General features: G+C 40.5%; 1 protein-coding gene across 3 annotated transcripts in view; it reads left to right on the top strand.

The window, feature by feature from the left end:
- Nucleotides 1-1184: 1184 nt before the first annotated feature.
- Nucleotides 1185-27617, top strand: part of prkdc (protein kinase, DNA-activated, catalytic subunit) — a 31397-nt gene continuing 4964 nt past the window's right edge. The window contains exons 1-71 of one of the 3 annotated variants that reach the window (XM_086306966.1): nucleotides 1186-1489; nucleotides 2204-2280; nucleotides 2360-2464; nucleotides 2639-2713; nucleotides 2902-3010; nucleotides 3110-3222; nucleotides 3347-3446; nucleotides 3518-3573; nucleotides 3651-3681; nucleotides 3760-3917; nucleotides 4062-4208; nucleotides 4507-4671; nucleotides 4764-4932; nucleotides 5062-5111; nucleotides 5227-5343; nucleotides 5686-5835; nucleotides 6016-6125; nucleotides 6372-6531; nucleotides 6726-6812; nucleotides 6947-7066; nucleotides 7812-7971; nucleotides 8061-8170; nucleotides 8451-8538; nucleotides 8661-8824; nucleotides 9137-9289; nucleotides 10610-10717; nucleotides 10853-11079; nucleotides 11206-11300; nucleotides 11595-11697; nucleotides 11925-12058; nucleotides 12248-12478; nucleotides 12605-12831; nucleotides 12926-13134; nucleotides 13263-13395; nucleotides 13512-13670; nucleotides 13838-14041; nucleotides 14153-14341; nucleotides 14500-14604; nucleotides 14701-14868; nucleotides 15076-15203; nucleotides 15339-15546; nucleotides 16163-16341; nucleotides 16442-16610; nucleotides 17057-17122; nucleotides 17200-17263; nucleotides 17357-17505; nucleotides 17687-17827; nucleotides 17999-18118; nucleotides 18212-18355; nucleotides 18554-18705; nucleotides 19450-19581; nucleotides 19917-20028; nucleotides 20217-20341; nucleotides 20455-20604; nucleotides 21074-21247; nucleotides 21520-21618; nucleotides 21758-21968; nucleotides 22106-22280; nucleotides 22387-22590; nucleotides 22762-22877; nucleotides 23020-23151; nucleotides 23354-23533; nucleotides 23635-23843; nucleotides 24639-24777; nucleotides 24947-25135; nucleotides 25794-26018; nucleotides 26211-26319; nucleotides 26474-26576; nucleotides 26678-26840; nucleotides 26927-27101; nucleotides 27206-27405. In XM_086306966.1, the coding sequence (XP_086163092.1) occupies nucleotides 1327-1489; nucleotides 2204-2280; nucleotides 2360-2464; nucleotides 2639-2713; nucleotides 2902-3010; nucleotides 3110-3222; nucleotides 3347-3446; nucleotides 3518-3573; nucleotides 3651-3681; nucleotides 3760-3917; nucleotides 4062-4208; nucleotides 4507-4671; nucleotides 4764-4932; nucleotides 5062-5111; nucleotides 5227-5343; nucleotides 5686-5835; nucleotides 6016-6125; nucleotides 6372-6531; nucleotides 6726-6812; nucleotides 6947-7066; nucleotides 7812-7971; nucleotides 8061-8170; nucleotides 8451-8538; nucleotides 8661-8824; nucleotides 9137-9289; nucleotides 10610-10717; nucleotides 10853-11079; nucleotides 11206-11300; nucleotides 11595-11697; nucleotides 11925-12058; nucleotides 12248-12478; nucleotides 12605-12831; nucleotides 12926-13134; nucleotides 13263-13395; nucleotides 13512-13670; nucleotides 13838-14041; nucleotides 14153-14341; nucleotides 14500-14604; nucleotides 14701-14868; nucleotides 15076-15203; nucleotides 15339-15546; nucleotides 16163-16341; nucleotides 16442-16610; nucleotides 17057-17122; nucleotides 17200-17263; nucleotides 17357-17505; nucleotides 17687-17827; nucleotides 17999-18118; nucleotides 18212-18355; nucleotides 18554-18705; nucleotides 19450-19581; nucleotides 19917-20028; nucleotides 20217-20341; nucleotides 20455-20604; nucleotides 21074-21247; nucleotides 21520-21618; nucleotides 21758-21968; nucleotides 22106-22280; nucleotides 22387-22590; nucleotides 22762-22877; nucleotides 23020-23151; nucleotides 23354-23533; nucleotides 23635-23843; nucleotides 24639-24777; nucleotides 24947-25135; nucleotides 25794-26018; nucleotides 26211-26319; nucleotides 26474-26576; nucleotides 26678-26840; nucleotides 26927-27101; nucleotides 27206-27405 (10071 nt within the window). In that variant the 5' untranslated portion in view covers nucleotides 1186-1326. Of the gene's footprint in view, nucleotides 1490-2203; nucleotides 2281-2359; nucleotides 2714-2901; nucleotides 3011-3109; nucleotides 3223-3346; nucleotides 3447-3517; nucleotides 3574-3650; nucleotides 3682-3759; nucleotides 3918-4061; nucleotides 4209-4506; nucleotides 4672-4763; nucleotides 4933-5061; nucleotides 5112-5226; nucleotides 5344-5685; nucleotides 5836-6015; nucleotides 6126-6371; nucleotides 6532-6725; nucleotides 6813-6946; nucleotides 7067-7187; nucleotides 7351-7811; nucleotides 7972-8060; nucleotides 8171-8450; nucleotides 8539-8660; nucleotides 8825-9136; nucleotides 9290-10609; nucleotides 10718-10852; nucleotides 11080-11205; nucleotides 11301-11594; nucleotides 11698-11924; nucleotides 12059-12247; nucleotides 12479-12604; nucleotides 12832-12925; nucleotides 13135-13262; nucleotides 13396-13511; nucleotides 13671-13837; nucleotides 14042-14152; nucleotides 14342-14499; nucleotides 14605-14700; nucleotides 14869-15075; nucleotides 15204-15338; nucleotides 15547-16162; nucleotides 16342-16441; nucleotides 16611-17056; nucleotides 17123-17199; nucleotides 17506-17686; nucleotides 17828-17998; nucleotides 18119-18211; nucleotides 18356-18553; nucleotides 18706-19449; nucleotides 19582-19916; nucleotides 20029-20216; nucleotides 20342-20454; nucleotides 20605-21073; nucleotides 21248-21519; nucleotides 21619-21757; nucleotides 21969-22105; nucleotides 22281-22386; nucleotides 22591-22761; nucleotides 22878-23019; nucleotides 23152-23353; nucleotides 23534-23634; nucleotides 23844-24638; nucleotides 24778-24946; nucleotides 25136-25793; nucleotides 26019-26210; nucleotides 26320-26473; nucleotides 26577-26677; nucleotides 26841-26926; nucleotides 27102-27205; nucleotides 27406-27617 lie in introns of those variants that run through there. The other 2 variants (XM_086306965.1, XM_086306964.1) reach the window with 2 other exon arrangements.

The raw sequence follows: 27617 nt of genomic DNA, 5'->3' as shown, positions 1-27617 counted from the left end.
TGTCTCTCTCTCTCGCAGTCACTCCTAAAACCTCCCTCTCTTCCTAAACTACCAAATGTCATGTTGTCATATAATTTTTTGATTGGTCGACATGGTGCATTTTTCCACCAACACAAACGGGCAGTTATTTGTTTTATTTTTTGGGGGTCATAAGCAGAGAGTGCTTGCTAGCGCTGTCCTTAGACAGTAAACCTACGAAACTGCTGCTGCTACTACTGCACATTCACCCAGTGTATATACACTATATGTCTGTATATATATAATGTTCTTCCTCTACACCCCCCCCCCCCCCCCCCCCCATTTTTGCACATGTCGAGGAGCGTGTCAGGCTACATTTCACTGTGTGTTATACTTGTATAACTATGCATGTGACAAATAAAGAACCTTGAACTTGAAACTATTGAGGAGAAAACACGCCTACGTGGCCTATCAACCCAATTTAAAAACTGGTATATATCACTTTGTTGCTTTGTCATCTTAAAGTGGTCATGTGCTTGGCTTACCACGACTACTTTATTCTTCCTCAGTCAAACTGCAGCAGTCATGCGAATGTTTGACTGAGGTCTGTGGATATAAGAATATAGGTTAATAAGTTAAGAATATAAGTTAATTTTCCTGAAATGTATGTCTCTGTTTTCTGTCTAGTCCAAAGCAAACAGAACAGCATTAAAAAATGTTTAAAAAAAGTATTTCAAGATAAATTCTTTACTAGTTAATTATGTAAAGCATATTGTGACCACTAGAGGTCAGTGTTTCGCGTATGACGTAGCGTTAAAGCAGACACAATAATATCGGTACGTTTCCGGTAATCACCTCAAAGTAAACCCTAAGTAACGATTAAACGCATTAATTCCAAGGTAGATATAAATAGAAAATAAAAATAGAAAAAAGAATAGATTTATACTTTTGTCGCTTTTCTAATATGCAAATATTTGTAGTGTTTGATCCGGTAGAGACCTTCAAAATAAATCTTACAAAATTAAAATTTCACAAGTAGATAAATGAAACTACAGTGAAATTCTTCTCGAAATAGTAACGTCTGTTTACAGTGTAATATTACCCCTGTCACTTTATAGGCATTAAATATACACTCGGTCACCCTGTGTACCATTTTTATTTTCGGGGCCTTTATTTTGAAACACACGCAGCTTACATGCTATTGTGATTCTTCCTGATGCGAAGGATTTGGGACTGAATGGCTGTGTGCTGACAGTCTGAAATGTTCAGTGTTTAGCTAGTTAGAAGAACACGTGTTCTCTGTTTGCGGGCTTACCAGATAAATCCACATCTATTTTGCTAATGCTAGCTTAAGCCATCACTCCAGCTATGTCTTCCCACAGCAGCGCTGCAGGAGGAATCCAAGGGCTGCTTCTGAAACTTCACGAATCACTTTCGGACGAAGACACTAGAGCGGCAGCTTTAAAATCTCACGATATTATCGGTGATCTGGTACAGGAGTGCATGGTAACAGCAACCGAGAATGAACTCGGTAAGACAAAAACTCCATTAAACGCTCGCTTTACTGTCCGTCCCAACCTCCCTTAACAATACGGCAATTTTATCTTTCTGGGGCTTCTGTTGCAGATCATCGTCAAATCTATTGAAAGATAAGGGTTTTGGTTTTTTTTTAGATGGTACTGATGTGTTCGTCGTGCAGACAATATTCATTAGTAACATCGATAACTTTTTTTAATCAATCAATTTGATGCAAGCTCTTCCGCCAAAACTGGTGGGAGGTAACGTTCAGTCGAAACACAACAAAGAAGAACACACGTGATTCTTTGATGATAAGGAAAGTTTCAAGGTGCATTACAGCTTAAATGCAAATATTTATTGTTGAATAAATAATAGTAATAACGGTTTTAAATGTTATAAAAGCACAAAAAATCAGTAGTTTTGCAGCACAGATCAGAAGTCTGCAGGATGTCGATGCAACCACAGATTCCCTCCATTGCTCTTTATTCCTCAGGGGGGGCTTTAACTCTTTTGTTCCAACAGTACACAACACAGATCGCTAATATTACTAGAAAACAAGCGCAATGTTAAACCCTGGTCATCTGTCAGCATCCTACCAAAGTTTAACAACCATGTTTGTCCCAGTACCTGCTCTGTTGGTCTGTAGCAGAACATTTAAAATTGCACAGATGAAAAAAGTACTAAGATTTCTTAATCCGTCTTTTTTTATCTTTTTTATGGCATCCAGCACTGCAGACATCTTTATTGTTCTCGGAAGACTATGGGTTGCTTACCTTCCTCAAGAAGTCCCTGGCTTTGGATGAGGTGGGTTTCTCGAACTATAGTAAACAACTATGTAAGTAAGTGTTAAGTTCTCCTGTTGGCTGATATATCTGTTTTCCAGCTGCGGGACACTCGGATTGAAATCCTGTTTTTTTTGGAGAAGTTCTTGGACAAAGTCTCACCAACGCTCAAAGGTTGGGAAAAGACTTACGCCACTGACATAAGAGTAAGTATTCTTTTCCATTATTTATTTATTTTTTTTACATGTCTTTATTGTGTGTTACATGGTAAAGACAGGGCTGTGACCGGTGAGAGGACAGGTATAACTACATCAGCACTGTTACTAGTACAGATTTGCTTTTATATGTGTAAATGTTTTGGTAATTCTGTGCCTTTTAAGGACACATGCATCATCGTGTACACAAAAGACAAAGGAGCCAAATGCAGGACCCCAGTGCTGGAGCTCCTTATTAAGGTTGGTTTCTAGTTAGACTCCAGGAACTGCCCTCAGACCTGAGGAAGAGATCCATTAAAAACAGATTTTTAAATTCCTGTGATCTTGCAATGTTTGTTCTTTAATGGACTTTAGAATTTAAAAGATTTAAAACTGGACTTTTACTTTTGTTCTTCTTAAAGATCATCCTTGTTAATGTGTCTCATTAGGTTCTCCAAACTACAAAGGCTTCCAGTGTTGCTGCAAACTTTAGAATCACAAAAATATTTGACAAATATTACAGCGAGCTGTGTGAGAAGAGCAGACTGCCAGATTCAGGCGAGTGCCACTTTAATAAAAAAAAAGGAAGTAAAAAAGATGAAAAGGGTTTCGATTAATTTATTCATTTATGATTATTATTTGTTACCTTTTTTATAGTCCTTGGAAAAGTCTATGAGTTGCTGGGAGTTCTTGCAGAAGTTCATCCCAGTGAGATGGTCAACAGCTCAGACAAACTCTACAGGGCTTACCTAGGAGAACTGAAAGATCAGGTACGGAGCATTCATACAGAAGAATGATGGAAAAGTTGTGATTAACTAAAGGCTAAAAGAAAACAAAAAAAGACTGTCTGATGAGCATGACAGCACCAGCTGGTTTCATCTTTGTTTTTTGCAGATGACCTCTTCAACAAAGGAACCCAAGCTTTTAGTGGTTGCTGGATGTCTGAGAGGAATCACTGCCCTAATGGTCAACTTCACTAAAACCATGGAAGAAGGTGAGTGCTCACCTGTTTCAGCTTAGATTCATAAGAACTATTTATTACTTGTAATTGTTCCTGATTTGCAGACCCAGCAACATCCAAGGAAATCTTTCAGTACACCTTAAAGTCAATCAGTCCCCAGGTAATTCAGAGAGTGCATTTTCATCAATATTTAACATTTTTGTTATGTTTCTATAAACTTTATCTTTTTTTATACAGATGGACATGACTCGATATGCAGTCACGTTTGGTAAGTCTTGTGATTTCTTGGCAAACTAATGATAAAACTTTTAAAAAGTAATCTTTCGTTGATCTGTTTCTTTAACAGCCGGCCTCAGGTTGCTCGCCAGACATGCTTCCCAATTCAGCAGCTGCCTCATGGACCACTACAAACCTTTATTTGAAGTCATGTCCAAACTCTGTGGACACATCAATGGGGAAATGAAGAAGACGAGTTACTATGCACTTGAGGCCTTCCTCAAACAGGTGAAACACTTCAAGTCATAGCTGCAAAGGCACAGCCGGACTAACCTTGGATACACGCTAAATAAAATCAGTGGCATGTCTCTGCACATGCACGCTGAGGTTAAGAGTCTAAATATTTTGATGCTTTTTGTGATTATTTGTCAGGTTGCATTGTTGGTGGCTGACAATATCGAGGAGCATAAAACCAAGCTGAAGTTCTTCATGCAGAAGTTCTGCAGCATCATTAAGACCATGGACTCGACATACAAAGAGCTGTCGATTGCCATACGAGGATATGGATTCTTTGCAGCGGTACGTCTGTCTCCTGTGATAGCTGTAGTAAATGCAAATCATTTGAGTAACAAGTAGATAAAGTCTGTCCATATGAATGAATTGTTGTAAACTAAAACAGATCTGTACATTGCTTTCAAATAGTCAGTTGTTCCCGGTTGTAGGGTATGCTTAAAACGGACTTGTGTGCACCGAGGCCCAGTGTGAGATAGATATGGATTATTTTGAACTGTGAATCATGCAAAGCTACTCTGATGGAGTCCAACACAATGTGGCTCGAAATGAGTGTTTCTTTTTTGTTTCTTTGTTTTTTTTATAGCCATGCAAGAAGGTTTGCCCCCAGGACGTAGACTTGATGTACACCGAGCTGATTCAGCGCTGTAAGCAGATGTACCTGACAGAGTCCGACGGGGAGGATGACAGCTTCTACCAGCTGCCCAGCTTTCTGGACTCGATAGCCAGTGTTCTTATTCACCTGGACAAGGTATATATTCTGTTGCAGTTTACTTTGACGTTAAGTTAAATAACAGCAAATAACGTTGGACTGTAATCTCCTGTTTGTTTCAATGACCCCAGATTCCAGAGGTATATACACCACTGCTAGAGCGCCTCCTTGTGGTGCAGATCGACAGCTTTCCTCAGTACAGCGAGAGAATGCAGATTGCTTGCACCAGGTCCATCCTTAAGGTGCTTGTGGCCATCGCTTCTAAAGGACCCGTTCTATGGAGTTTCATTAGCTCTGTGGGTGAGTGGATCATGAGCACACTGGACCTGCTTCAAACACCCTTAACCCTTTATTAACGTCTGTTATTTATTCATGGCTGTTTAAATGCTTCACTGGAGGACAGGACACTTATCTTTGCCTCTTTTTCAGTTCACCAAGGCTTGATCCGCGTCTGCTCAAAACCCCTCACTCTTTCTGAGGTCAGACTTTTCTTTTTACACAAATGTGTACAGTTTGTAATAAGTTGAAGGCTTTTTTGGTGTGGAATTATTTCCTTATTGTTCTAATAAAGTACATTTCTCCATCATCTTGCAGGACACATCGAGCAGTTCCTCTGAGTCTTCCCAAGTTCGCACTGGGAAGTGGAAAGTTCCAGCTAGTCACGACTACCTTTCTCTGTATAAAAACCTTTTAGACTGCGATCGGTTGAAGGTACATTTATGTTCTTACTTGCCTGTTAAAATGCATATTACACATTACATATTATTTAGCTGTGTAATCTTGAAACAGCATTTACATATCTATAGAAAAGTCTATGTTCTGCTGTTAAACTGCAAGGAGTCTTTAAAGTCAGTAGCTAAAATTATGCAGACGTCCTTTGAAGGCCTCATGTGTTCACTGTTTTTAATATTCAGGTGTAGTTGATCCTGACATATGTTCTATGTGCTCTCAATGGTTAAAAACATGCTTTGTGGCTGGAAAATGTCATAAATGAAAAGCCATTTGGAAAGCAGCGCATTTCATTCACTTCCTCACTTGTGCCGTCCTCTGCAGGATTCAGGTTTTTTGGATGGAGCGTTTGAAAGTCAGAATGCAGCTCTCGGGTCTTTGAGCCGTCTCCTGTATGACGAGTTGGTGAAGTCGATTCTGCGTATCGTGGAAAAACTGGACTTGTCAGTGCAAAAAGTAACAACAGGAGAGGAGGTAGGGTCTCACGCTAATGTTACGTTTTTATGTATTTTTCTTCATTGACCCATATATGGGAGTTGACAGATGCACAGGGTATTTTTATTAGCATCAGTTTAAACAGAGCACATTTAGTTTTTCAAAAGCGTTTCTGCTGGTTGACCTTCATCACCTGCCACTTATCTCTGTGTTGACCAGGCTCTAGATGATGCAGCCCACATCCTGCCCTCGTCCGACCCCACTGCTCACCTGCTCCCCAATAAGGTCAAAGACTTCACCGCCTTTATCAATCTGGTGGACTTCTGCAGGTAACTGAGACAGAACTTTCCACTTTTTCCACATGGGAGCGGAACTGTGTGGGATTCTTTTTATATGTGCTTTTCCCACTAGTGTGAATTTGGCCAAGTACAGCTGATCTATGCATTTTTTTATGCCCCAGTTTCCACTGTCTTCCACCTTGGACACTGGTTTACATCACATTATAATATAAGAAACAGCCACCCATATTTTGTTTCACAACTGGAGTGAAAACTTTTTTTCCCCTGCTTCCACAGTGAGTTGTTGCTGAATAAACACATGGAGTATTTTCACTCTTGGATGTATCCCCTAAGTCATGAGCTCATCCTCCACTCCATAAGAAATCCTCTTGTCAGTGGCTTTTACAAGCTGCTTTCTGTCACCATGAAAATTGCCAAGAGAATAAAGTACTACCAGGTAGGTTTTTTATTTTTGGGATATTTGAAAAATGAATTTTGCCAGCTGCTCATGAAGCAAGAATATCAAGTTGTTTCATCATGTCTTATAAGTCGAATAAATTTGTTTATCATTAAGATTCTATGTAGCCGGTGAGGCTTGTTCATCGTGTTTCCATTAAATACATAATATAATACATATCTGCCTTTGAACAGGGAGTTGGACTGAGAAACTCGACATCCCCCCAGAGTGACTCGGTGAAAACTGCTTGTTTTGCACTCTTCTCCAAGTTTGGAAAAGAGGTAGCTTCTCATTACAGCGCTTTTGCAGGAATGTTGTAAACATGCTTTCTGCTACTATAAAGTGAAATAGAGCTGTACTGTGGAATTTAAAGTGTATGTTTTTATGTATTTATGTGACATTTTTTTCTGGCTAGGTGTGTGTCAGAATGAAGCAGTACAAAGATGAGCTCCTGGCATCCTGCTTGACTTTTGTCCTCTCATTGCACCACAACATTGTAGCTCTGGACATCAAGGCCTATTGTCCTGCTCTTGAGGTGGGATTCTTTTTTTTTTTTTTTTCTTTTTTTTTGCTCCATGATATATTTCTAATGATATATTTCTGTGCAAAAACGCTAATGTACACTAATGTTCCGCTGCAGTGATAGTTGAGAGGCTGTAGGAATATTCAGAACTAGCTTAATTACAAAACAAACAAATAACCAGTTGAGTATAAATCTCAACCCAGTGACATTTAACAGCAGGTGCCCAAGTATGTGCAACTACAAGCAAAGTACTTAGCAAGCTAGCTGTCAGGCAAACGTTAGCTAAAATGTATCAGGTAAATTGGTTGCTAAAAATGGTTATTTACTATAAAATATCGGAAAATTTTAGATAAATATTTTGAATATGTTTATTAAATAGTAGTTATTAGTGTCAACAATTGAATATATGCTGAATTAATAAATGTAATAATAAAAGCTAAACAGTTAGCCTAGCTAGCTAACAATAATGGCTAAATTATTGAATAGCTTGGCTTTTTTTTGGCTCTAAACTGCTTTTAGAGCCACTTTTTTATTAAGAAAATGAAAATAAATGAATTAATAAAAGCCAGTTTGCCTTTGCACCTTGTTTAATGGTGTGAGTAAGTTTTCTATATTTCCCAGATAGGGCTAAGAGGATAAACAACCAAAGTGGGAAAGCTCTGGTTTAATTTTTCTTTTCATTAATTGTAATTTTTACCATTTGTGCTACCTGATTCTGAAGACTTATACGTCTGTGTGTACTTGTAAATGGGTCTAGACTGCTCTGAAATTAGGCCTGAGCCACATTCCTTTGGCCAACGCAGCCTTAGATGCTCTTGAGGACTGGTCCTCACACATTCCTCTGAAGACGATGCAGCCCTGCTACACCAGTGTCCTTCCTATTCTGGACGGATACCTGAAAACCTCCTCCACTGACAGTAAGAAGGATGATAGCTGAGCTAAATCACAGCTGGTCAGTTGGACATATCATAAACAAAAAGTGTAAATCTGTTGTTGTTTACTTTAGACAAAGATGAGAGCAACTGGGAGGTGATATCGTCTTTGTCTTCAAAAAGTGACAGAGGATACAGCAGGGTGATGAGCAGGCTTCTGAAGAAATCCGACCAGCTTTCTATGGTAATTGATTAGAAGCAACTTGCTCATGCAATACTCATAATAAAGGAGAAGTCTCATTGTTATAACAAAAACTCCTAATTAAGACGTTTCTGTTTTTATTTATGTGTCAACCACCATATCAGTTGTAGTCACTACACAGCCAGATTAATGCACAATTCAGTGTTATTGGGTGTTTCCATTTTTTGTACAAATGCAAAACACAACAGTCACGATCAATAACATTGAACTACTTTTTATTTAGCAACGAGTCCAAAAACTTAATATTAACCTTTGTTTGTAGGAAGATGCTCCTCTTGTCAAGGTGAGGCTGAGGGTAGTGAAGCTACTCGGTCACTTGGGAGGAAAGTTAAATAGAAACCTTGTAACTGGTAAGGATCTCTAAAACCAACCCTTTTTAAAGTTTTTTTTTTTTAAATATTCTACTCTATTTTACATCGATTTGTTATTGTGATGTATTTCTGTTACCATAAGCCTCTGCTCTGGCATTTAGTGGTCTCCTCAGAAGAAATGATGAAGAAATTTGTGTCTTGGGATACTGAGAAAAGACTCAGCTTTGCAGTGCCATTCAAGGACATGAAGCCGGTCATCTTCCTCGACCCATTTTTGCCTCGGATCAGTGAGCTGGCTCTTTCCACAAGTGACAGACAAACTAAAGTAAGTCCTCTAACAGTCGTTTTTGAACATGGCAAGATACTACACCCATGTTGCTCTCCGATACATCCATCGGAGTGGGAATGTGTATGAATGTTAGATTGTAAGCACTTAACAACTTAGAAAACGTGCTTGTGTGAATGGGTGTGATTGGGTGAATGAATTAGTTGTATAAAATGCTTTGAGGGCTCAGAGTAGAAAAGCACTATGTTGCCAGTCTATTTACCATCACTTGGAGTTTAAAAAAAGAAAATTCTGTGAGTCACACTTATCAACATCCACTTTGCTCAGAATTACTCCCTGTCTTTGATGTAGGTAGCAGCTTGTGAGCTGCTCCACAGCATGGTGGTCTACATGGTTGGGAAGAGTGCCCAGATGGCTGAAGGAGAGAATACATTGCCACCTATGTACAAGCTACACAAACGACTGTTTCCTGTCCTACTACGTCTGGCTTGCGATGTTGATCAGGTATTTCATTTCATCTATATGCTGACGATTGCCAGCTTTATCTACCTTTCAATCGCTTGATTGTCTTAGCGATTGTTAAGTCATGGATGACTCTAAATTTTTAAAAATTTTAATAACGTAAAACAGAAGCAATTTTTCCTCTGGTACCCCTCACCTGAAAAGTTTGGTTACTAATCTTGGGGTAACAGTCGACACTGCTGTTAGTTTTGATGGCCACATAAATGGGGTGGTGAAATCTTGATTCTATTACCTCAGATGTCTGTCAAAGGTTAAGTCTTTTCTTTCCAGACGCAACTTGGAAACTGTCATCCATGCTTTTATAACCTCACGTTGGATTACTGCAACTCCCTTTTAATGGGGGTTGGCCAGGGCACTGCAACTAGTGCAGAATGCTGCGGCATGTTTTTAAATGGTAAAAGAAAATTTGACCATATTACTCTGGTTCTGGCCGCCTTACACTGGCTTCCTATTTTAAAATCCTTTTACTGGTTTTTAAATCCTTAAATGGTCTGGCACCTGTATAATTGTCTGATCTGCTGAAGCCCTATGTCCCCCCTCGCTCATTCCAGTCAGCTGAGCAGTCCCTAAATTACGGCTGAAACTTAGATGAGACCGAGCGTTCTCTATTGTGGCCCTGAAGCTTTGCAATGATCTTCCTCTTCACGTTAAGCAATCTACATCAGTGCTGGTTTTTAAATCCAGATTAAAAACTCATTTTTATTCCCTATCCTTTGACTCAGTGGGTAACTGACACTGTTGTTTTATTGTTATTTATTTATTGTATTTATTATTCTTATTGTATTTGTTATATTTATGCTCTACAGCACTTTGGTCGGCCATGTGTCGTTTTTTTAAAGTGCTATATACATTTATGGTATGGTATTTTTTCCCCATCAAACTGTCTTAATGGTAATTGAGATGTTGGCTAATAAATCCTCTAAAGAAATCAGAGAATTTCTAAAAGATTACAAATTCTTTATGAGAGCAAAGAAAGATTTTTGGTGTGTGTTTAATGAGAAATGCATGCGCCTTTAAACAGGCAGGTGTAGCAAACACCAGCTCTGTCCTGCTGAGTGCCACCAACTGAGATTTGTCCATTTAAATAAATAAATCATGCTGAACAACATATTTACAGCTATATGGAGATGACGTGGTGGATGATCTGTACAGGCAACATAGAACATCTCATCCAAGCTACTTTATAAATTGCTGTGATAGAAATAAATAAAAAAAATTGAAGAAACAGAACTAAACATTAAGCACACTTGCTCACTGCCTTGTTTAGACCCTGACTTTTTTCTTTCTGGATTTCTTTGCTAGGTAACCAGACAGCTGTTTGAACCACTGGTTATGCAGCTCATTCACTGGTTCACAAATAACAAGAAGTTTGAGAGCCAGGACACAGTTGCTGTTCTTGAGGCCATCCTGGTAAGCGTTTGAATACTACAGTTCTAGGTTAAACACAGTTTTTGAGTCTTTTCCCTTTATTCCCTTTCCATCATTGGTCACACAGGAGCTGTTTCTCTGTAATAGTTTAAGCCTCACATGGTTTGCTCTCTTCAGGACGGCGTGGTCGACCCAATGGACAGCACTCTCAGAGACTTCTGTGGCCGCTGCATTGAAGAGTTTGTCAAATGGTCTATCAAGCAAACCACCCCCAAGCAGCAGGAGAGGAGTCCCACCAACATGAAGTCTTTGTTTAAGCGCATCTACAGCTTGGCTCTCCACCCCAATGGCTTCAAAAGACTTGGTGCTGCCTTAGCATTCAATAGCATCTACAGACAATTCAGGTGGAAAGGAATTCTGTCTGTCTACTCGCATTTTACCCTCTAAATTGTGACCATGGCCGTTAACTGGGTCCTTTGAATAAGGGATATTATGCTGTGCTGAATGCAGTCATCTGTGTCTCTCTCCAGGGAGGAAAATTCATTGGTGGAACAGTTTGTCTTCGAGGTTCTCGTCATATTTGTCGAAAGTCTGGCTCTTGCACACTCAGATGAACGATCTATGGGTAATTGTCACATCAGCATTGTAGACTGTGCACTCGGATTTTCATGTCATTATCAACCTCTCCCTCTCTCATTAAAGACAGATTATGTAAGACAATCACTCCTTAATGTGTTCTGCTTTGTAACATTTGTTAATTTATTTATGCCAGAATTTGCACAAACTGATTTATAGGAATTATATTTCAAGAAAATATGCAAAAAAGTTTGTATAGTGTGTTTTTATATTTGGTCAAATATGTTGAAGGGTATTTCTTTTAGGATTTGTGATGCTTTTCTTGCAACTCCCTCATACTCAGGTACATTACAGCAGTGTGGCAGTGCCATTGACCATTTAAAAAGAATAATCAAACACAAGGCTCCCAGTCTCAATCACCACAATGCAAAGAGACGCATCCCAAGGTTGGTACCATGGTGAAAATGAAAATCCTTTCTACTTCTTTGCTTTTATTAAATGTGCATTCAATTTATACGTCCAATGATGTCAATTTTGCAGTATATCACATTGTGACCTAACATTGCCACTCGTCTCCATATGAAAACAAAAGAACGATGAAAAAATTAAGGATAAAAATTAGCACATTTCAAGCAGTTTAAATATCGTTCTTTCTTTCTTGCTCTTTTTTCAGAGGCTTTCCGCCCGATGAGAAGCTGTGCCTCTCAGATGTGGTTTCATGGCTCTTGGAGCAATGTGGCCGCCCTCAGACTGAGTGTCGCCATAAATGCATGGAGCTCCTGTATGAGTTTATCCCCCTCCTCCCAGGTGAGAACCAACAGTTTAATTTTTGCAAAGGTGACCTGAAAATTTAAAATGGGCACATGCAAATTAAAAAAAGAAAACCCACTTAAAAACAATTAATTGAGATTTACAGTTTAGCATAATAACTACCCTGCTACTCTAAATGAACTTCTGCCAAACATGTCAGTAAATTCCCGAATGTGTGTGACTTAGGGAAGAAATCCCCACCTCAGTGGGTGGATGGCATGCTGAAGGATCATGGCACAGACTTTCTGATGTCACAGTTTGAGGGCGGAGGTCTCCTCTCCCAACCAACACTCAGGGACCTGACGAGCCCTTTCAGTGTCCGAGCCACGCTGCAGTGGCTGGACCTCCTGCTGGCTGTTCTGGACTGCTACAACACTTTCATCGGCCTACACATTATCAAGCCTCAGTACATTCTAAGTAAGTCTATATTTGTGCCAAAGTTTCTCCAAGTTCACTACTCTGCGTAACATTATCAAATGAATTCTACATCAGTTTGGTAGATTCCAGTGATTCCAATTAATCTCTGCTTATTTGATGTTCAAGGCTCAAAAGACAAATCGAGGTTTCTGAAAGCTCTGCATTTCTTTCTGACGGAGCTGGCAACTCATGAACTGGTAGCAGCAGAGAGCTGTTTCCCACTTGGTGAGAAGACCTCACACTTCAGCCCAAGAGAGGTGGAGCAGTACAACTACAGCAAATGCACCATCATTGTCCGCCTGCTGGAGTTCACCACAATGATTCTTGCCAAAGGAGACAAGGAGCTTTGGAAGGTATCGCTGAATTACAAGAACTGACAATAAGTAACTTGGTGCTGATTCTTCCATTTCAAAGTTTTACTCATCATGTCCTTATTTTTATTCATAGTCTCTGGAACAAGAGTTTTTATGCTCAGTTTTTTTCGAGCTGACTGCGATGGTGGTTTGCGAGCCGTCCGCTGTAGGCTTCAACATGGCAGATGTGGAGGTAATGAAGAACCTACCAGAAGTGTGTGTTCCTCTACTGAAAGCACTGCTGGCCTCACCTTACTGCAGTCGTCTGGAAAGCAGCTTGAGGACAAAAATCTCATGTAAAAGGTTGAGTTCTCTTATTTGTTAAAGAAAGATACGTAGGGCTTTAATTTGACTCTGCAGCACTGGTGCAATTATCAAAACCACTAATGTTTTGGTTTTTTCCTCCTAAATTTCTTTAATGAACACTGTAGTGTAGAGGGCTTGTGCAACGTAGACCTGTACCATTCCAGCACTCTCAGCCACCATGACCAGATGGAAATGGTTCTGTCTTCCTGTAAGCAAATTCACAAAGCCGGCTTCCTCAGCTCCATCCTGCACAGCCAGGTATGAACATTAAACCAAAGTAAGGTTGCCTGGATATTTTATTATTTATTTATAACACGTACTGCATCATCTCTACTGAATGCACTGCCGTAAGATCTTTTTGTGTGTTCCTTAAGGATTCATCTTATGGCAAAAAACTTGGATCCCAGCTTCTAATGACGGTGTATAAAGGCATAGCACCAGGAGAAGAAAGGAAGGCACTTCCATCCTTAGACGTAAACACCAGGAGGGTTGCAGATGGTCTGCTTCAGCTTGCGTTTTCTCTCAGTCAGCAGGTCAGTGTTGCTGCTCAATCTGGTGTTAGTGAAACATCAAGTCACTGAACTAAAAAGCAAACTGGGACTGATAAGATTCCCATTTTGAGCAGTGTTGCTGTGAAGGTAACTAGTGTTTGAGGTAACAGTGCTTTCTAACGTTGTGCATTATTGCTATTTCTTTGCAGAGCGAGCAGTTGGTAGATTTGCTCTTGAACACCATCATGCTTTCTGTGCCCGTGTCTGGAAGTCACAGCCACAACTTCCTGAGCTTCTCGCATGGCGAGTACTTCTACAGCCTTTTTCAGGCGACCATCAACACTGAGCTGCTGAGAAGTCTGAACACAACAGTGCCACGCCTGATGAAAGCTTCTTCCCAAAACCCCAGCATGGTACTTGTCATTTTTAGTTAGTTTACGATAAAACTGTAACCACGGGCATCTGAAGACGGATAACTTCTTGTTTTCTCATTACAAACTTGATTTTTATTTCCTGGTGTTCAGGTGAGCGTGTTGCTGAATGGCATGCTGGACCACAGCTTTAAAGAACGATCGGTGAGGAAGACTCAGGGGAAGCAGCTGGTTGAAGAGGTGCTAAAACGATGGATGAGCCTGCAGTCATGGTGGGAGGGAGATTCTTCCACCCCAGAGAGCAAAACTGCCATCCTCCTGCTGCTCTCCAAGCTTCTGCAGGTATCAGGAGGATCAAATTACTGCTGTCTGCCCCCTGCTAAAAAGCCATAAACTAAAACTGTGAAAATATGTTAAGACCTTTGTAATAGTAATAGTGCAGATATATTGGTGTTTCTTTTCATTTTAGTTCATTTTATTGAATTTCTCTCTCTGAACAGATTGACTCCTCTGTCTGCTCCGATATAAAACATGAAGCATTCAGACAGGTGTTTTCCACTTTCACTGTGCTGCTGGTTGACATGAATCTGCCGCTGAATCTCAAGGTAGTAACAGATTTTATTTAAGTTACGGGACAGTTTTATGTATTAAGTTATTTTCTAGTCGGTGAAACTTTATGCTGAACTCAATCAATTTTTCAGAGCCAGGCTCTGCTGGTGTTGCCCTTCTTCACAACACTCCCAGAAGAGCCACTAGCTGAGCTGCAGGTAGCGCTCGACACCCTGGTGGCTTCACACTTCCCCATGCAGTCTGATGAGTTTGCTAAGGGCTCCCTTCATCGCAACAACTACATGGACTGTGTCCGAAAGGTAAACAGTGGGATTTAGAAAGTAGTAGTAGTGTGCGTGCCTGCGTGAAATACCCTTTGATCTGACTACAAAAGATTGGTTATACATGAGGAGATATATATATATATATAAGGAGATGGATGGATGGATGGTTTTACTGACAATTTGCTTTGGAGGTTGTTGATTTAGACCATTGCAGCTATCAGCTCTACATCTTCCATCTCTTAGTTCCTGGACGCCCTGGAGCTTTCTCAGAGCCCACTCCTGCTCAAACTACTTGCGGGAATTTTGTGTCGAGACACAAAACACATCATGGAGGACCAGTTCCAAACCTGTTTCCAAAGAACTGCCAAGCGGTAGGCAAAAGTTTTTAATTTGTTAGAGCCACATTACAGCAGTGACTCTATAGATCTTTACTGTTCCACTACAAGGAGATGTAGTTGTATGAGTTGCTTTCATTATGTGCAATGTTTTTGCCAATGTCTGTTTAGGGCAAGCGTTGAGCGGCAGCTCCAGCTGCTGTGTACAGTTTACGGGGTGATTCAACAAGGTGACGTGCCGATGAGCTCCATGCTGCAGGCCATGATGGAGAGAGTTCTGCTGCCTCTGGCCTCTCACTGCAGCGCCAAGGCCCTGAATGACTTCTTCATCACAAACGTCTTTGACATAATTTCTTTCCTGCTCAGTCGATTCACCAAGGTTTGCCTCTGAACACTGTTAACAGTGATCTAGTTAACTGGATATTTTTCTTCACTGATGTAAATTGTGGACAATAACTGAAAAATCTGAAGTCCCCGCTAATTTTGGCAGGAATGCTGGCAGGAACATTGCTGTCAGCATTGATGTTGATGATGGCATCAGTTATCACGTTGCAGAATCCTCCCTAAAAGTGTTAGAATACGATCAGTATAGGTCACATTAGGAGTGCCTGCTATGGGATTGGCTCTCAGTAAAGCGAGTGCTTTACTGAGAGTCTCATGTTCTGTCAGTCTCCCCAATTTCTTCTCAGTTAACCAGAGGAAATGTTCCTCATCTTCAAATTTCTGACATGAGTCTAGCAGCAGAGCACACATTCAGCATTCAGAGCTAATTCAACTGGACATGAAAGGTTTTCTGTCACCTCTGTAAGAGTCACTCTGATCAAGCATGAACCCAGTTTTATTCCATTTAGTGCATCTTTTTATTTGTTGACATGCCTGTGTTGTTGTGCTGGCCACTGCCTGTCAAATGAAAGACGAGAAACTCTGTCCCATTCTGTTTTTGTATCATTGTTATTATTTAACCTGAACTATGATCATTCATTTCTCACTTTCAGTCAAGCGAGACAGCCTTTGAGGTCCAATTGCTGAAGAAGAATGGCTGCTACAAGCTGATGGAGCTTTTGTATTCACGGCTTCCCAAAGAAGAGGTTTACTCAAAAGAGTCCCGCATTAATCAAGCCTACTGTCGCTCTGAGAAAACTGAGGGAAACGAGATGTCCAAGACTTTGATCAAGTAGGCCTCTCCAGCGCTTTGGTCACTTAAATTCCATTTTTATTTCATGAATAAGTGATTCATTCGTGATATATGATTACATACATTTTATTTCAATTAGGTCGTGTTTTGAAGCCTTCACTGAGAACATGGCTGGTGAGACTCAGCTCCTTGAACTCCGGAGACGCTATCACTGCACTTCGTACAACTGCGCCATCGCCGTCATCAGCTGCAGCTTCAGCGAGCCCAAATTCTACCATGGCTTCCTCTTCAGTGAGAAACCTGAGAAGGTAGTGCTTCGTTTGTATAAATACACCAACATCTCTCAGACGGCCTAGTTTAGTACAATGCAGTACAAACTACTTTTTTTTAGTTTATTTAATAGAAAAATTGGATATTGTGCTCACACTGTGTGTAATTGTGTCTTTCAACAAAGTGATGCATGCTGATAAATTTAGAATTAAACAGAAACACTCCAGCTTGTGCTTTTGATCCCTGCTGGCTGACTAAAACATGTTTGTCCTGTCGCACATGATCCTTTAGCAGGGATTATGTGCTTAAATTAGGAGGAGCAAGAAAACAAAACTCAGTTGACCATAATCTGCATTCTACTGACATCTAGTGGTGACATTTAAACACTGTTACTTGTGATACTCTGTAATTCATATAAAGTGGTAAAAAGTTTACTGTTAGTGACTTCACAGGACCTTACTGATGGTGTTTTCTTTTGTTCCAGAATCAGTTTATTCTTGAAAACATTATTGATGTTGAAAGGACCTACAACTTTCCAATTGAAATTGAGGTATGTGTTGTTGTTTGTTTGTTTTTTCTGCTAGTTTTAGTCATGGTTTATTAATTTATTTTTTTTAAACATTGCAGGTCCCGCTTGAGAGGAAAAAGAAATACGTTATGATTCGAAAAGAAGTAAATGAAGAGAATGGAGGTAAGAAGTGTTTCTGTTTGTCACAGACGTATAAATGTATCTTACTGCAGCTTGACGGTGTGTGTTTCTGTGATTTATTTGTGGTTTCCACAGAAGCTCCAGTCTATCTGTCCTCCCAGTCATACATGGCTGACAGCAGCCTGAGCGAGGAGATGAGCCAGTTTGACTTTTCCACAGGAGTCCAAAGCTTTTCCTTCAGTTCCCAAAACCCAGAAGGAGAAAAGCGGGCTGTTGCAAAAAGAGTTAGTTTTTTCTGTCTTTTAAAATGAGAACACAGGAGTTTAAAATGACTATTGTATAACCAGTTGAACATTTTTGAAAGCCCCAATGGAAACCAGTGTTAAGGATAAGTCATTTGCTGTTTCAAAATGGCTCTGGTTTCATGGTTATCAAGAAGGTTTGCTAACGTGTTTGTAAATCTAGGAGACAGAGGAGATGAGCCCGTCCCAGGATGCAATGGTTGATCTAGAAATGGATGAGCTAAACCAGCATGAATGCATGACGACCATGACTGCTCTTATTGGGCACATGCAAAGGAACAACATAACCCCCAAAACTGAACAGGTCAGTGCCAAAGTACGGCAGGTTTTCATTATTTATAACAGGATTAAGTAAGTCTGACGTTTACTTCAAATCCTAAAAATTTTCATGTAATTACAACTCTCTAATTAATCTCTGTAATGAATATTATGAATGTATGATGACTACATTTGTGTCAAATGCTCTGTAAAACAGGGAAATGTGCCCAGTGAGCTTCCTCCATGGATGAAATTCCTACATGGAAAACTGGCAAATCCATCAACACCTCTGAACATTCGACTCTTCATCTCTAAGCTGATCATCAACACAGAGGAGGTGGATGTCCCTCAGTTAATTCTTTCAAATATAGAAATTAGTTAATAAAATAGGTTGTACGACTCATTTTCTTTTTTCTTTTTTTTTCTCCAGGTGTTTCGGCCTTATGCCAAGTACTGGCTTGGGCCACTTCTACAGCTTGTTGTCTCTGGAAACACTGGAGGAGTGGGGATCCATTTTATGGTGGTGGATGTGGTGGTTACGGTGCTATCCTGGACAAGCCTGGCTACACCCAAAGTTTGTCATAGTTCAATTTATGAATGTGAAAACGTGGCACCAAATCAGCTGCAATTCAGTTAATTAATTTATTTATTTTTGTTAAAACGCTACGGAGAGTCATAAATTGTATTTTACTCATTTGTTATCTGCTATGATATGATACATTTCTTATAATAAAAGTTTATCATTGATAACTTCTCTTTTTTTTAATCTAAGGGTAACCCCAGAGATGAAGTCCTTGCCAACCGGCTGCTGGAGTTCCTGATGAAGCACTGCTTTCACTCTAAGAGGCCCGTTTTCCGCCACAACCTGGAGATCATCCGCACTCTGGTAGAGTGCTGGAAAGACTGTCTGCATGTGCCTTACAGGTAGTGCTCACACAAGATCACATCAAGTCCAGATAAACTTAACAGTCACCAATATTTAAGCTGCTGGCATCTTATTTTGTACATCAAAAATCTGCATTTAATTACCAACATGGTAAATGGCCTGTATTTGTATAGCGCTTTACTAGTCCCTAAGGACCCCAAAGTGCTTTACACAACCAGTCACACACACATTCACACACTGGTGATGGCAAGCTACATTGTAGCCACAGCCACCCTGGGGGCACTGACAGAGGCGAGGCTGCTGGACACTGGCGCCACCGGGCCCTCTGACCACCACCAGTAGGCAACAGGTGAAGTGTCTTGCCCAAGGACACAACGACCGAGACTGTCGGAGCCGGGGCTCGAACCGGCAACCTTCCGATTACAAGACGAACGCCCAACTCTTGAGCCACGATCGCCCCATGTGTTATAAACACTGGTGTGCTGAACAGAGAATGAAATCTTTAGGAATAAACACTTTCTGATGAGTTGTTCCTGAGTAAAGTTGTCTGTTGTCGACTCTAATTATGTCTTATGTTGTTATAAAAAGTAGGAAAAATGCTGCATTATTTTATCCTTTTGTTTATTTGAATTACAAATGTTGTACGGTCTCAAACATATTAACATAAATTATAAATGTAAATTTTTTTTTCTTGCATGTTTTTTTGTTTGTTTTTTGTTTGTTTTTAACAAAATGAAACTGATCTGTGGTCCTTGGCTTTCTCTCTTTTCTTGCCTTCTCAGTCTAATATACGAGCGATTTTGTGGCACTGACGCTAACAGCAAAGACAACTCTGTCGGGCTTCAGCTGCTGGGAATCATCTTGGCAAACAACCTCCCTGCCTACGATGCGTCGTGCGGAATTGAATATGAGAGGTAAAAGTTGCAAGTTGGAAGATGCAAGTTGAAATCATAGTTGAAATCAGCAAGCAGGAAGCGAAAGGCAGACTTTGGTGTATTTTTGGCAAATCCTCCTGGATCTTTCCACAGTTCACAGCAATCACAGGTTATAATGGTTCTTCACCAAATTGTGCTCAAGGTCAGGGTTACATTTGTCGAGCAGTAATGTGTGAAAAGGATCGCGATCCAGATGAGCTACTATGCCACTGACATTATAGTCACATGTATATATGTGTGTTGTAGCTCATGTACTGCTGTGCTGCAAAAATATGATTTCTGTATGGTGTCCTCTTTCTTTTTTTCTCCTTCAGGTACATTCAGTCTCTCACCACCAACGTGTCCTATGTAAGATATAAAGAAGTCTACTCGGCTGCTGCTGAAATTATCGGCCTCATCCTGAAGAGCATGACTGATATGGGCGAGGTATGAACTTTCTCTAGTTTCGGTTCATTTATGCCTCGACCACATGTTAGATTTATTTTGACGAGTCTAAGTGTTTATCTTATGTTATCCTTCTCAAATCACTGAAATCCCTTTTTCAGTTTTATTGCAAGAATTGTTGTTTTTCCCTCACAAGTATGACTTAATTTTTTAATGTTTTTATTGCTTAGCAACATCAAGAACTTCTCAGTCTTGCTACAAGTAAGATAACAAATCTGAAGAAAAAAGACCTGGATGACAAGTTCATTATTTGTTTGAACAAAGTCTCCAAGCATTTTCCTCCATTTATGGATCGGTAAGTTTACAGTGCGAATTTATTTATTTATTTATTTTAGTATAATTTTCTAAATGTAATTATCAAGCTACCTTCCAAGCTTTGGTCTTCATTATTTTCTTTGTATTTTTCAGGTTTGTGAATTATGTGTTCTTCCTCCTGCCAAAGCTGCACGGCGTCTTAAAGACTAACTGCTTGGAGTGCGTTCTGAGCCGTGCTGATGTCATTCCAGACATCTTCCTGCAGCTGAAGATCACCGGCTTCATTCAGATGATGAACCATAGGCGAGTTCTTCCTTGCTGCCTCTCTGTTTAGTTCTCTTTTTTTATTATCATATCCACCATCATCATTGCAAAAATGTCAGAAATGATCACAGAACCCTATTGGGCCTCTGCAGTGGAGTTTTCTTTTTTTATACACGCCAACAGGGCCAAACATTTGAATGTGTGTTAGCGCAAGTAAAATCCTTTAATGGTGATGGAAGCATTAACCATACGGAATCAATGGGAATTTGACATTCAGGGCATTTTTTTAAATTTAGTTTGTGATCAATTAAATAACTATAAATGTGGGGTGGGTTAGCAGGTGATCTATATGCCTGGGTTCAGCTCCACCCGTCCTGTGTGCCATTCTCCCTGTTCTCTGTCCCTTCTTTCTTGTTATAAAATAATAAAAGCCAAAAATAAATCTTACAAAATTAAAAGTGTAAATTAAGAGGTGCTGAACCATGTTCCTCCACATTTCTCTTTCCAGGGATGAGGCACGGCAGAGAGCATGCCTCGATATCATCCACAAGATTATTCCCCGTCTGACGCCGGTGGAGCTTCAAGAGCTGCTGGGCTCTGTTACGGCTTTCGTCTCTCATCCTTCTCCAGTCTGCAGAGAGCGGATGTACGACATCCTAATGTGGATCCAGGACAACTATGGGTGAGGCTTTTTGGCTTCCAGCCTCAACCAGATCATAGTTTACTATTTTTTGTTTGCCTTATTGGTATTTATTTGTTTGGAAATGTGCTGCCTCTTGGCCAGGACTCCCTTGAAAAAGAGGTTTTTGATCTCAACGGGACATTCCTGGTTAAATAAAGGTTAAATAAAAAATTAGTGTTTTCAGATTCGACCCACATAATGCCTTTGTACAGTCTTTTTTCAGTAGGATCGTCTGACCGTTTTATTCATGTGACATGTTATTTTTCTTCCAGCGATGATGAAAGCATGGAAGACAACACCTCACTGGAAATTCTCAATGCTGCTAAAGAAACACTGCTTCAGGGTTTGTCAGAAGAAAATCAAGGCCTTCAGTAAGCACCCAATATGACTTTTTTATCCCCATGCTAATATAATGAGATACTTTCCACAGTGGATATTTGTATTTTTTAAATTTATTTCATCTTTTGTCGACTCTTCTGATGTTGTGTACTCCTCGTTCCGTCTTTTCAGGCTGTATGTTTGTAACTTCTGGAGTCAGGAGAAGCGCCTCCCCACTGCGACCCTCGAGCGAATGTTGATGGTGCTCCGTTCTCTGTACTCCTGCAAAATAGAGAGGTGCTTTTTAAGCCTGGCCACCAATCTGCTTCTGGAAATGACGAGCCAGAGTCCGGACTTTAAACGAAACATGTTTGAGTATCCGCTGTCCGAGTGCACCTTCCAGGTCAGCTTTTGTGTTTCTTGGATTCATTTACAGAAAAGAAGAAGAAGAAACAACTTTATCTGTTTTGGGTTTTTTTTTATTTGCTTGTTACTAAGAAGCCTGATTTGTGAATATCATGTTTTCATTTCACTCTATAGGACTATGTGATCAATTCCAATTGGCGCTTCAGGAGCACAGTAATGACCCCCATGTTTGTTGAAACCCTAAGCTCTCAAGGCCCAGAGAGTGTGGCAGCATCTCAGTCTGGAGCGATGAAGGGAAAGCTCCGAGCCACGCAGACTTCATTAGAGTTCAGTCAGACACAAACACAAGGTACCGCTGTGTTTCAGTTTACCCACCTTCAACGCAACAAAGTACCTGTTAAAATGCTTTCCTTCATTTTTGAATATGCAGATTACCACAGCTGTGTTTTTCCCAGGTCGACGTACTGCATATAACTGGCTGACAGGCAGCAGCGTGGATACGCTGGCAGAGTACTCACTCGGCTCCGAGTCGATGTCGTCGTTGCTGGTGTTTGATAAGAAAGCAGAGAGGCGAACCGCAGCGAGAAGACCAATAGGAGAAGGCTTTGGGCTGAGGCGCCTCACTGCATCAACAGATGAGGTGGACAGCCGCACCAGAGGTTAGTTTGACCATCCACCTCAGTATTAACTGCATAGTATTAAATGTAAACTAATTTTTCAGTTTTTGATAAAAAAAAAAAAGCACCACCACAAACACATCTTGTTTCAGTAAGAAGAGACTAAAGCTTCACTCATTGGTTTAAATGTAAATTTTCACTTTGTATGAACAGCAGTAAATGAGCAGCGGGCTAACATCCTGAGACTGAGACGCAGGTTTCTGAAGGATCAGGAGAAAGTCAGCTTAGGTTTTGCCAAAAAGGAGATCCAGCATCAACGGCAGGAAAAGGTATCTACCGTGCTGGGATTCAACCAGGAGCCACTCAGAACAATCCGTTCATCTATAATGCAGATTTTCTGTGTTTGCTCTCGCTAACTTTCCAGGCCTGCGATAGACTCGTAACTATCAGTGGTTCTCTTGTGTGTCACAGGAAGAAAAAGCCAATCTGGCCCTTAGAAAAGAGGCTCAGGTGACTTTGTATCGTAACTACAGGGTGGGAGACTTTCCAGACATCCAAATCCCGTACAGTAACCTCATCGCTCCACTTCAAGCTCTAGCACAGGTAAGACTGCCAACGCCATCTGTTCAGACAAACCATAAACGGGCACATGATGAACCATATGATCAGACTTTGATTTTATCATAAACACTTCATAGACCAAAAATAGTTGCAAATGATGGGCCAAAATGAAGGGGGAAATTTTAAGGAAGAAATATTGTATGTAAAATGTTAAATATTACATTTTTCCCCTTGCCCTAACTAGAGAGACCCGATTTTAGCCAAACAGCTGTTCAGCTCTCTTTTTGCTGGTATACTGCAAGAAATGGCGAAACAACGGAGGCCAGAGGAGAGCGCGAGGATCAAAGAGGAGCTGCGGTCCAACATGAGCAACTTCCTGAGCAAGAGTACGCTCTGCTTTCCTCCGTTTATAGCATGTGTGCAGGTAAGAAACAGATTTGATAGTTAAACTCCCCTTTCTGTATTTAATATATTGAAGAAAATATATATAAATGTTGTATTTTGGGGGGCTTTTTTGTGTGCTAGGATATGTGCTACCAACATAAAGAGCTCCAACAGCTCAACCCAGCTTCCATCAGCTCCACTTGTCTCATGAGTCTGCAGCAGCCATCGGGCATCCTGCTGCTGGAAGAGGGTTTACTGCATGCTGACGGCCCCGCTGAACGTCCTGCCAAACGGTCACGAGGACACAAAGAAATCCCCCCAGACACCAATAAATGGATTTATCTCGCAAGGTATTGCAGTAATTGCTGCCTTACAGCTGAGTGTTATTCTTAATATTTCTTTATCTGATTTTTTTATTCTTCAAAATATTTAATTACATCAACGAACAAAATCAGAGCTATGATGTCACTGAAGGTCACAGGTTCAGGAGTTTTAGTTTGCTGATTGAGAGTGTCTGGAGTTTGTTTTGAAGTGGAAAATTAAAAAAAAATCAGTATAGTATTGTGTGTTATGATTTTGTGTCATAACATGGACACCAAATATCAATATTTTTCTGATATTTTGGACTGACTTCATTCACTCACAGAGATTGTTGAAGGTTTGGCAACAAGTACTGTCTAATTTATAAATGCAGACAGATTGCTGCATTTCCATCAGTCTGAATGAATCTGTGTCACAACTCGAGGGGACAGCTGGTTGTATTGTGGTTATATTCCTGCAGAATAGGAACGTTGCTGGGAGCAAATGTAATAGTTAAATGTGACTTTCTCTCCATGTAGACAGCAACACCTGTGACTTTCACTGATTTATCACAGTTAATTGCTGTAATATAATAAGTAGATTGCTTTTAACTGCAAACTAGACTAATAGTATAATGACTTTATCTTAAATAACGTTTGTTTCACTGTCAGTGTTTGCATGTGTTGACTGTCTCACTTTGCTTCAAAAAACAATATTCAGCATGTCACAAAATCACGGTAATATTGTATCAGGAGTGAAGTATAGTGATAAAGTTGTATCACGGGGTGTGTGGTGGTTGCCACCTCTAATATTTACTGTGCTGTTTTTCTCCCGCTGTTCTCCAGGCTCTACAAATCTTTGGAAGATTATGATGTTGTGCGTGGAATCTTTGGTGGTAAAGTCGGGACCAAATCCATCACTTGTACTGCGCTCCAAGCTGAAGCCAACACTGACTTTGCAGAGGCTGTGAAGCTTTACAATGAGGTTTGTTAGTCCAGTAGAAGCTGGTGGTTGAATCCCATATTTTCCCACCGGAAGGGAAGGAAACCATATTAAATATTTCAGGAAAACATATGAAGTAATATATGAAATCAAAGGGCACCAGGTTTCACCGGATTGCTTGCTGTTTGTTTAAACTCTTATATACTGACAGGCTCTAAACACCGAGAGCTGGCCTGATGGCGAGCCCACAGACAGTGAGAAGGACTTCTGGGAGATGGCTGCTATGGATGCATATAGTCATTTGACTGAGTGGAAGTCTCTTCAGTACTGCTCCACTGTGAACATAGATGAAAACTCACCACCCAACTTGGAAATGATGTGGTCAGAGCCTCTCTACCAGGTAATAATAACCCAAATGATTTTACAGTTTAGGAATTCCCACTCACCTGCAACTGAAGCCTGCATTTTTCCTCTGTTGTGGTAACTGATGGCTTAAATTGGAAACCTACGTTTTGTAATCTATTCATTCATTTCGTGGCTTTCCAAAACTCCTTGAATGAAACACTGCCGCAGTGAATTAGGTTTAAAGATTTACTTTGCAGGGTTTGGGGCTGTTGATCTGCAGAAATAGAACATATTTGTAATCATGTTCCTTCGGTTTCCCTTCCTGAAGATAACAATCTTGGTTTAATTACCTTGAGTGAGCTATGCTATGCTATGTCCCTGCTATGTTGCCCCACTTTATTTCCACATTAGCCCTGTTTACACAAAAGTGGCTCTAGAGTGTTTCTCTTTTCTTTCTTTCTTTTTTTTTTTAGCAGTTGTGGCTTTTCCTTCACGCTAGTAAGAGGAGACTTAGGGGTATACAGTTGGGTCCTTCTGCAACCTCACCACTAGGTGTCACTGAATCCTTAAAACTGTATCTTTAAAATTGAAAAGAAATGTGTAGCATAGCAGTGTAACAAAAGCATTCACAGCATGTTGTGACATTTTTGGTCATTTGATATCAAATCCATTCTTCAAATGTTTTGCTTGCCTGGCGATTGCATTTGTCCTAGGAAATGTACCTGCAGCACATGATACGCAGCATGTTGAAGCAGCTGCAGCGGGGCGAGCGGGACCAAACGCTCCTCAGCTTCATCGACAATGCCATGAAGTTGGAGGAGCGCAAAAAGCTGCTGGAAAGTCATTACAGCCAGGAACTCAGCCTGCTCTACATCCTGCAAGAGGACTACGACCGCGCCAAATACTACACAAACTACGCCATGCAGCTCTTTATGGAGGTCTGCTCTCACACTCATTTCTCTGTCCAGCACATTCGATTCTTTGATTTACAGAGAACAGTTTATTTCATAAATGAAATGGGGGGGGGAACGGTTATATATGTACAGATTGTTGCTGTTAACTGAATAAGCAGACAAGTGTGTTATCTAGATTAACTTATTACACATGCTTACTTCGTTTGCCTCATATAGAGTTACTCCAACGTGGATACACTCCTGACTAAAAGCCGGCTAACCATTCTGCAGTCAGTGCAGGCCTTGACCGAAATCCAGGACTTCCTGTTGTTTATTAAAGAAGAGGGTGAGTGGATAGTGGCTTTTTAAAATGTTTAAAATGTTTGTTTGGTCTTTTTACAAGATTTTGGAATATTTATTCCTAAAACTGTCTTTGTTTGAATTTTTTTTTTTTCAAGCTCTGAAACATTTTTGCAATTTTTACAATTTTTTTTTATTAGTGTCTTTGGACTCCCTCAAGCACCTCATCAGATCATGGACTGAACGGTATCCTGATGCTAAAGTGGACCCAGTGAATGTGTGGGATGATATCATTACATCTCGGTAAGAAGACTCTGCGTGCATATCTTTTTTTTTTTTTTTTTTTTAAAGTAAAGACAAATAACAGAACCTGATACTACCTTATTTTTTTCTCTACGTTTCAGGTGTTTCTTTTTGGATAAGATCAGGGAAAAGCTCAGAGGCCATGCTCCATCTGACAGCATGGAGGTGGACGGCTCAGGTGACCCAGCGGGCGACATTGAGACATTAGTAAATGACTGCAAGTTCAACATGAAGCTACGCATGGCTGATGGAGCCCAGAAGCAGGTGAAGAAACAAGTGTGGATGTTCCTCTGTCTGTTCTTTAGCATGCTTTCCCATCAAACTCATCCTGGACAAACAAATGTTTTCAGAATAACTTCCCCGTAGCTGTGAAGCTGCTGAAAGAACTTCACAAAGAAGCCAAAATGGACAGAAGATGGCTGCTGCGGTGGGTCCACAGTTTTAGCCGCTACAGCCATAAACGGTGTCAGGCTCAGGGTCCTGTGGAGCAAATCAGCACCATGCTGAAAACCATCCCACTCCTGGGTGAGAAGGAAAAAGAATGCCACACAAGTGTCGAGTATTCAAAGCTTAAAGGCCTTCAGCTTTCTTTTTTGCCATATTTCATGTCAGCTCATTTCTCTCTCCAGAGGACCTTCAGGCTGACACTGACAGTCAGAGTGCTACAGCTAAAGTGTTCAGATACCAGAAGATTCTCCAGGGTACATCGTTCGACATCTTGGCCACAGCTGTAAGCAGAAGTCCGTCAGTCCTAGGAACTATCGATGCTGACAAAGCAGAGAGAGTCGTAAAGCTTTCTGGAGTTTCCTCGTCCAATGCAGATCCAAAGGTACTCTACTTTTTAGGAAAATACATTGTTTATAGTTGCTGGCTAGAGAAGAAACTTGCATGAATGACTAAACTGGGATTATAGTGGCAAAAATAATTGGATGTAAAGTGTTCTGCATCATTTCTGTGCTATATATGGGAATTGCAAAAGGCTCCACTTTATTCCACAGCAGATTATCACACTAAACCCTTCTTTGTAATTTTATACCAATT

Source organism: Aulonocara sp. 'chitande type north' Nkhata Bay, linkage group LG9, assembly GCF_057382095.1.
Source record: "Aulonocara sp. 'chitande type north' Nkhata Bay isolate Kocher_YH1m ecotype deep benthic linkage group LG9, A_spYH_male_GT1.1, whole genome shotgun sequence".
Taxonomy (NCBI): Eukaryota; Metazoa; Chordata; class Actinopteri; order Cichliformes; family Cichlidae; genus Aulonocara; species Aulonocara sp. 'chitande type north' Nkhata Bay.
This window is presented reverse-complemented; position numbering and strand designations above follow the sequence as displayed.